Source organism: Lolium perenne, chromosome 4 (assembly GCF_019359855.2).
Source record: "Lolium perenne isolate Kyuss_39 chromosome 4, Kyuss_2.0, whole genome shotgun sequence".
NCBI lineage: Eukaryota > Viridiplantae > Streptophyta > Magnoliopsida > Poales > Poaceae > Lolium > Lolium perenne.
In genome coordinates, this window is record NC_067247.2 from 15,558,024 (window position 1) to 15,566,532 (window position 8,509).

An 8,509-nucleotide genomic window follows, 5' to 3' on the forward strand; every position below is an offset into this window, starting at 1 on the left:
ACCCACACCGCTGCTCTTCGATCCATCTTCTTCTTCCTACCTCAGACACACCTCATTATGTTTTCTTAACCACCACCTACAAATTATCACTTCTGTTCGACAAAATTAAATTCCTAATGAAATGGTAGTGCAGCAGATTGGCAGGCGGCTGCAGATCAATGCCTTTGGCAATTATTGGCAAGTGAAACCGAAGAAGGCGGTCGATTCATTTCATGCTGAAGTCTGTCCGATTCCAGTTTCCAGCAGAGAATGCAGAAAACTTGCACCGATCCGACAGGCCCTGAAGCCCAAGCCCAGCCCAGTGTACTGGTGGGCATGACGAGTTCAACTATAAAAGCTTCCATACGGACACGGACACGGCGCACCGAAAAGCAAACAAACGCCGAGCAGCCGAGCAGCTACCTCACTGACACAGTGACACTGCCTCACTCGATCGCGCGGCTGACGTGATGGACTTGCCCGGGGCCGTCCGCTCCCTGTCCATCCTCCTCCCGATTCTCATGGCCGCCGCCATCACCGTGGCCGCTGCCGCCGCGGCGCCGGCACCACCTTCGCCGTTCCGGACGGTGTACGCGTTCGGCGACTCGTTCACGGACACGGGCAACACGCACTCAACGACCGGCCCCTACTCCTTCGGCTACGTCTCCCACGCGCCGTACGGCGCCACCTTCTTCCACCGCTCCACCAACCGCTACTCCGACGGCCGCCTCGTCGTGGACTTCCTCGCCGCCGACGCCCTCCGCCTCCCCTCCTTCCTCCCGCCCTACCTCTCCACCCTCTCCTCCAACTCCGCCGCCGCAAACGCCACCAACAACCCCGGCGGCTCGGTCAACTTCGCGGTGGCCGGCGCGACGGCCATCGAGCACGAGTGGTTCGTCAAGAACAACCTCAGCTTCGACATCACGCCGCAGTCCATCATGACGGAGCTCGGCTGGTTCGACGCGCACCTCAAGGCCCGGCGGATCGCCCAGAAGGACGTGGGCGAGGCGCTGTTCTGGGTGGGGGAGATCGGGGCCAACGACTACGCCTACAGCTTCATCGACGCCGCCACCATCCCGCGCAAGCTCATCCGGACCATGGCCGTCGACAGGGTCACAAACTTCCTCGAGGTACTGTAAACTTTCGCTCAGTTAGCTAGTTAGTTACAACTTCGATCTACATATGTGGACATGCAGTAGTTAGTTTCTCTCATTTCGTGTTTCTTCGATCTCACTCTTTGTCTTTGACACCACTTATGAGAGACAGACACACACATGACACACCTACACGCATGATGCAGTAATCTAGAGTAGACCACAATGACTCAATGAGTAAAGTTTACCAGAAGTAGTGCAATTAGCTTTGAATGCTTGCTAGATCTCCCAACTTAATGGCTGTTACAGTTAAGTGATCCATAAGTAGTCTCTAGTACGTAAAATGCAGCTTTTTTTTTGCGAAAATTGTAGTAAAATGTAGCTAGCACAGGGTGAGAGTGCTCAGAACTTGAGACTCCATGCATCTTGTGATCGATGTGTCCCTGTCACAACATTTCATTTGACAGATCGGTGCATTTACTTAGAGTAATACATACCTAGTTACTGACCTGTCCTAGTACAAGGAGTGACCGATAGTACTATTAATAACTTCTAGAGAGGTTCTCTACCTTTCCATGGTTGTGACTGAAGTGAGTGAGTGAGCTGTTCTTCCTGATACTGCCCAAGAGTGGATAGATCTACCGCTTCCTTTTTGCTGTCCCTGCCAACACTTGCTAGCTGCTCCGTCTTCAATGTTTTTCCCAGGATTATTTAGCTATTTGGAATGCAAATTATAGTGGTGTAAACAACATTTTGAAAAAAGATTAAATTCTATGTCTGATTTTTTTTCTTGTTAAAAACAACCTATCTACTGATTAATTCATAGTAGTATAAAAAATCCTAAAAAGTAATAAAAATTACAAATAAATCTTTTGACCACCTAGCGATGACTCGGCGTGCCACCGTCCTCGCTCTGATAGGAGTAGTGCCAATCCATCATAAGGCTTGTCGTAATAATAGAGCTTATTATAGTAGTCTAGTACACAAACAGAATGTCATAGATCGGTAGAGACAGACCTGAAACCATACCAACGAACCTGAAAAGCGACGGGATCTCAGAAGATCCGTGGGATGCACAACTTCACACGTCCTCTACCAACACTAGACGCACAACGGAAACGAGGATAGGACGTAGCGAACCTTATTCTAACTTTAAAATATAGCCGCCATCTCACCATCTCGAATAAGAAGAAAAAAACCTAAACAAACAATGAAAACCATCACGCGATAAGAGGTCGTGGTGAGGTTGTGGTGATAGCCCAAACCCGTAAATCCGCCGAAAAAATTCAGTTCCAACGGCATTTACGGGTTCTGGTAGAGATGCTCTTACAGGAGAGCCTCGGGATCTCCTCTCTCTTTTGTCTCACCTAAACTCTAAGACTGCTCATAGTGGGAGTGACATATGTAGTAACATCACACATCTCAAGGCATTTTGGTGACATGGCATACTAATAAATGAAGAAAGAGAGTGATGTGGTAACTAGCTATGTTACTATAACATCACACATCTGAAGGCAATATGAGTCTACAACATAATTAATGACACATTGCATGATATCACATCTAAGTTACTACCCACTATGAAAGTAGTAACTTAGACTAGTAACATGACATATGTTACTAGTGTAAGTTACTCGGCACTAACTATGCATTATAACTTACAGCCGAATTCCTGGTCTGAATTTGGTTCAGTGTTGTTGTTGTTCGGTAGATCTAGTTAACATGCTGGTTAAATTCACTGCACGGCCCACACATTAGTACGAGTGTCTCCCGACGACCTAATTTGCTGGCCATTTACTGCACTGTCTCTGTCTGCCACCGCTGCATCTGCACGTACATACAGTGCCAGCCTCAAATTCTGCTACCTACTCAAGGAAGAAGCACCGCTGATATAAATAAAGAAACTGGTAGAGACTTCTGGAATCATGGGTCGTTGCTCATTGTTATTCATGCAGCCATCAACTAGTGCTACTTCTGTACAACGAACCATGCATCTGATTGTGTTCTGTTGAATGCCAGCAAGAAGAAATCTTGTTTACCTTGGAACTCGATAATTTCTCTTGGTTGAATTGATCTTGTTTTGCCAAATCGCAGAAGCTGGCAATGTGTCGTTCAGTTATGAAAATACTGCCACTTTCGTTACAACCAAAATTAAGCTCAGATTGTCTGAAAACACTTGGAAGATTTCTCTGCGACTGACAAAAATAACATGGAAAAACATGACAGGGTCTGCTGAAGAGAGGGGCGAAGTACGTGGTCGTGCAGGGGCTGCCGCTCACGGGCTGCCTGACGATGGCCATGACGCTCGCCAAGCCGGACGACCGCGATGACCTCGGCTGCGCCGGCTCCGTGAACCAGCAGAGTCTCGCCCACAACCGCCTCCTCCAGGCCAGCCTCCGCCGGCTCCGCCGAGACCACCCGGGCGCCATCATCGCCTACGCCGACTACTACGCCGCGCACGCCGCCGTCATGAAGAGCCCGGCGCAGTACGGCTTCGCGGAGCCATTCAAGGCCTGCTGCGGCAGCGGCGGCGGCGACTACAACTTCGACGTCTTCTCCACTTGCGGCTCCCCGGAGGTGCCGACGGCGTGCGCCCAGCCGGCCCGGTACGTCAACTGGGACGGGGTCCACATGACGGAGGCCATGTACAAGGTCGTCGCCGGCATGTTCTTCCAAGACAACGCCGGGAAGTACTTCCGGCCGGCGTTCGGCTCCTTGCTGGCCAGGAAAGGCCACGGCAACTGACCATCGCCTATTTCACAATAAGCAGGCAGCAGCAGCAGTGAACTGGAGTACGACCATGGGCGTTTCCTATTCTCCGCTCGCTGCGATCCCTACGATCGCTCCCGCCTGAAGCCAGTCGTTGCTGGGCTAGGCCCATTTAACAAGGACAGTCATTGTTTCATTCGTGCGTACGCGTGGTTTTTTGGCTGAGGATTCTCTGACCCGGTTTTCTTTGGTTTTTCGCGGTTTTAAAGTTTTAAAGTTTCCAGACAGTTTTTCAGTTTAATATGGTTTATCTGTTTGTTGTTTGCGGTTGGTTTCCTTCTTCGTTTTTCTTCCCTTTTTTCCTTTTTATTTTCATTCTTTTCATTTCATGTTTTCATCTACGTTTTTCTTTTTTACAGTAATTATTATTATTATTTTCAAATTATGAAAAATGTACATTTTAAAAAAATGTTCAATTCTGGAAAATATTTAGTCCTGAAAAAGTTTAATTATGAAAAAGTTTAATTTCCAAAAAAGTTCAGATTTTAAAAACATTGAATTTTGAAAATTGTTCGGCATTTAAAAAATGTTCGATTAGGAAAATGTTCTAGTTTAAAAATGTTCGATTTTGAAAAATGTTCGTGTTTGAAAAATGTTCGATTAGGAAAATGTTCTGGTTTAAAAAATGTTCGATTTTGAAAACTATTTGATTTCTGGAAATTACTCAGATTATGAAAAATGTTCATTTTAAAAAATGTTCAACTATGGAAAATGTTTAGTCCTGAAAAAGTTTAATTATGAAAAAGTTGAATTTCCAAAAAAGTTCAGATTTTAAAAATATTGAATTTTGAAAAATGTTCGGCATTTGAAAAATGTTCGATTAGGAAAATGCTCTAGTTTAAAAAATGTTCAATTTTGAAAAATGTTCGTGTTTGAAAAATGTTCGATTAGGAAAATGTTTTGGTTTAAAAAATGTTCGATTTTGAAAACTGTTTGATTTTTGGAAACTACTCAGATTATGATAAATGCTCGATGTTGGAAAATGTTTGATTTTTAGAAATTCCACTTATTTTGAGAAATGTTCGTATTTGGAAAATGTTCGGGTTTAAAAAAAGTTCGATTTCAAAAACTATTTGATTTTCGAAATTTGCTCAGATATTGAAAAAAACAAACAGAAAATAGAGAATCCTAAATTGTTCGAAAAATGTTTCTTAAAAAGAAAATTCTGTTTTGCCGCAGGCGAAAAGAACGATGGGACTGTTGAATGAAACAATAGAACTATGGAGGAAATAATCTGGACTCACGCGCGCACGTGAGAAGGCGACACACATCTTGATACCCAGTTATGGGCCGAGCCCATTGCTTCCGTAGTGTACGCGGAGCCGAATGGAAGCTCCGCTTAGAGCGGCGAATAGGGACACCCACGACCATGTCACGCACTCCATAATGATGGGCTACGATGGGCCTCGGAGGAATGGGCTTTTAACTAGGCATGCACTCCATAGTGGACGGTACTCTGCCAAGTTTATTGGGCCAGTGGGCCCAACTGAGACACACCTCTCTTTTTTTCTGAACATGGGAAGAACCTAGATGCATTCATTTTGTATTATATGTGGAGTTACAATTTATATTAGGGACCAGTAGAAAAATAAGAAAATACAAACATGCCAGACAAAAGACCACATATCTAAACCAAGAAAAGCAATCGGGTCTAGCTCTATCTCCGAAGCGCGCATTGCATCATTGCAACACAGTCAACTGTCTCTATGTCGGAGACAAAACCACTTGGGATAGGTCGGCGGGAGCCTGCTGTCCCGGGGGCAAAGGGGTCTCCATCCTGGCATGGCATCTCCTGGAGGTTGTTTGAATCTGTTGCTGGCCAGAAGAAACCGAAGAAACCGAGGGAGGTGATTGTGGTCACCCTTCGATCATCGAAGACGGAAGCTACGCAAAAAAAAGATGGAAGCGAACGCAGCGCTACCACGGGTACATTTCCGAGAGAAGGATCGTTGCTTCAATGATGAAGATCCACCTAGTAGAAGCAAGCTTGAGTTCCCAGCATGTTGACATCACCTTGTGTCCCCTCGCCTCCACGGTCGTCGGAGAAAGAAGAAGTACCGGCTCCACGCCATCACCACATATCTCACCACGATTATTTGAAAAGATGTTGCTATATTCACCCAGATCAACATGTTGCCCCACGGCAGTTGACCGGACAGCATATCCGGTGTCTCACAGCAGCTCACGGTGACGTTGAGGATCCACTCTCCATGCTATAAAGCTAAAACACCACTCGAGCGAACCCTAATCTTACCCCTTGATGTCTACGTGTGCTTCTATTCTTGTAGACAGTGTTGGGCCTCCAAGAGCAGATGTTTGTAGAACAGCAGCAAGTTTCCCTTAAGTGGATCACCCAAGGTTTATCGAACTCAGGGAGGAAGAGGTCAAAGATATCCCTCTCAAGCAACCCTGCAATCACAATACAAGAAGTCTCTTGTGTCCCCAACACACCCAATACACTTGTCAGATGTATAGGTGCACTAGTTCGGCGAAGAGATAGTGAAATACAAGTGGTATGAATGAATATGAGTGGTAATAGCAATCTGAAATAAAGATGGCAGCAAGCAAACATGTAACAGAACTTGTTGGAAACGGTGTTTCAATGCTTAGAAACAAGGCCTAGGGATCATACTTTCACTAGTGGACACTCTCAACATTGATCACATAACTGAATAAACAAATACTACTTTCTCTACACTCTCTTGTTGGATGACAAACACCATTCATTGCGTAGGGCTACAAGAGCACCTCAATGCCGGAGTTAACAAGCTCCACAACATTTGATGTTCATATTTAAATAACCTTAGAGTGCATAATAGATCAACGCAATTATACCGAGTACTAACATAGCATGCATACTGTCACCATCACACTATGAAAGGAGGAATAGATCGCATCAATACTATCATAGTAATAATTAACTTCATAATCTACAAGAGATCACAATCATAGCTTATACCAAGTACTACATGATGCACACACTGTCACCATTACATCATGAAGGAGGAATAGACTACTTTAATAACATCACTAGAGTAGCACATAGATGATATTCAACTAGATCACAAAGCTCATGATCACATAAAGATCACATGGGAGAGAGAGATGAACCACATAGCTACGGTAGAGCCCTTAGCCTCGAGGGAGAACTACTCCCTCCTCATCATGGGAGACAGCAGCGGCGATGAAGATGGCGGTGGTGTCGATGGAGATGCCTTCCGGGGGCACTTCCCCGTCCCGGCGGCGTGCCGGAACAGAGACTTCTGTCCCCCAAATCTTGGCTTCGCGATGGCGGTGGCTCTGGAAGGTTTCTCGTACCGTGGCTTATTCGTCTCGAAGATTTAGGTCAGGGGGCTTCTTATAGGTGAAGAGTCAGAGTCGGAGGGCTGACGAGGCCGCCAGACAATAGGGGGCGCGCCCCCCTTGGGCCGCGCCGCCCACACGTGTGGCCCCCCCAGGGCTCCCCTCTGGTGCCTCTCCGGTGTTCTGGAAGCTTCGTGCAATTATAAGATGTTGGGCGTTGATTTCGTCCAATTCCGAGAATATTTCCTTACTAGGATTTCTGAAACCAAAAACAGCAGAAAACAGGAACTGGCACTTCGGCATCTCGTCAATAGGTTAGTTCCGGAAAACGCATCAAAACGATATAAAGTGTGAACAAAATATATAGGTATTGTCATAAAACTAGCATGGAACATAAGAAATTATAGATACGTTTGAGACGTATCAAGCATCCCCAAGCTTAGTTCCTACTCGCCCTCGAGTAGGTAAACGATAACAAGGATAATTTCTTAAGTGACATGCTACTAACATGATCTTGATCAATACTATTGTAAAGCATATGCGATGAATGAAGTGATTCAAAGCAATGGTAAAGACAATGAGTAAACAACTGAACCATATAACAAAGACTTTTCATGAATATTACTTTCAAGACAAGCATCAATAAGTCTTGCATAAGAGTTAACTCATAAAGCAATAGATTCAAAGTAGAAGGCAATGAAACAACACAAAGGAAGATATAAGTTTCAGCGGTTGCTTTCAACTTGTAACATGTATATCTCATGGATAGTTGTCAACATAAAGCAATATAACAAGTGCAATAGGTAAACATGTAAGAATCAATGCACACAGTTGACACAAGTGTTTGCTTCTAAGATGGAAGGAAGTAGGTAAACTGACTCAACATAAAGTAAAAGAAAGGCCCTTCGCAGAGGGAAGCAGGGATTAAATCATGTGCTAGAGCTTTTTGAGTTTTGAAATCATATAGAGAGTATAAAAGTAAAGTTTTGAGAGATGTTTGTTATTGTCAACGAATGGTAGCGGGTACTCTAACTACCTCATCAACCAGACTTTCAAGAGCGGCTCCCATGAAGGACGTTATCTCTACCAGCAAGGTAGATCATCCCTCTTCTCTTTGTTTACACATGTACTTTAGTTTAGTTTATATATTTTTATTTTTTTAGATGACACTCCTCCCAACCTTTGCTTTCTCAAGCCATGGCTAACCGAATCCTCGGGTTCCTTCCAACAATCACATACCATGAAGGAGTGTCTATTTGCAAAATTAAGTTGCTTACTGATAGATCAGGGCAAAACATGTGAAGAGAATTATTAATGCAAGTTAATTAATTGGGGCTGGGAACACCATTGCTAGCTCTTTTTGC

At 44.8% G+C, this 8,509-nt stretch overlaps 1 protein-coding gene across 1 annotated transcript; it reads left to right on the forward strand.

The window, feature by feature from the left end:
* The first annotated feature begins 364 nt into the window (after positions 1 to 364).
* Positions 365 to 5,410, forward strand: LOC127291835 (GDSL esterase/lipase At3g48460). Its single transcript, XM_051321157.2, has 2 exons — positions 365 to 1,109; positions 3,300 to 5,410. The coding sequence occupies exons 1-2, from the start codon at positions 450 to 452 to the stop codon at positions 3,816 to 3,818; spliced, it is 1,179 nt and encodes a 392-aa protein (XP_051177117.1). The 5' UTR covers positions 365 to 449; the 3' UTR covers positions 3,819 to 5,410.
* The last annotated feature ends 3,099 nt before the right edge of the window (positions 5,411 to 8,509 follow it).

Bases quoted from the DNA above. Each gene is read 5' to 3' on its own strand.
- LOC127291835 (XM_051321157.2), top strand. From the start codon at position 450: ATGGACTTGCCCGGGGCCGTCCGCTCCCTGTCCATCCTCCTCCCGATT. The intron at 1,110-3,299 runs GTACTGTAAACT...AAAACATGACAG, and splicing joins GGGTCACAAACTTCCTCGAG to GGTCTGCTGAAGAGAGGGGC.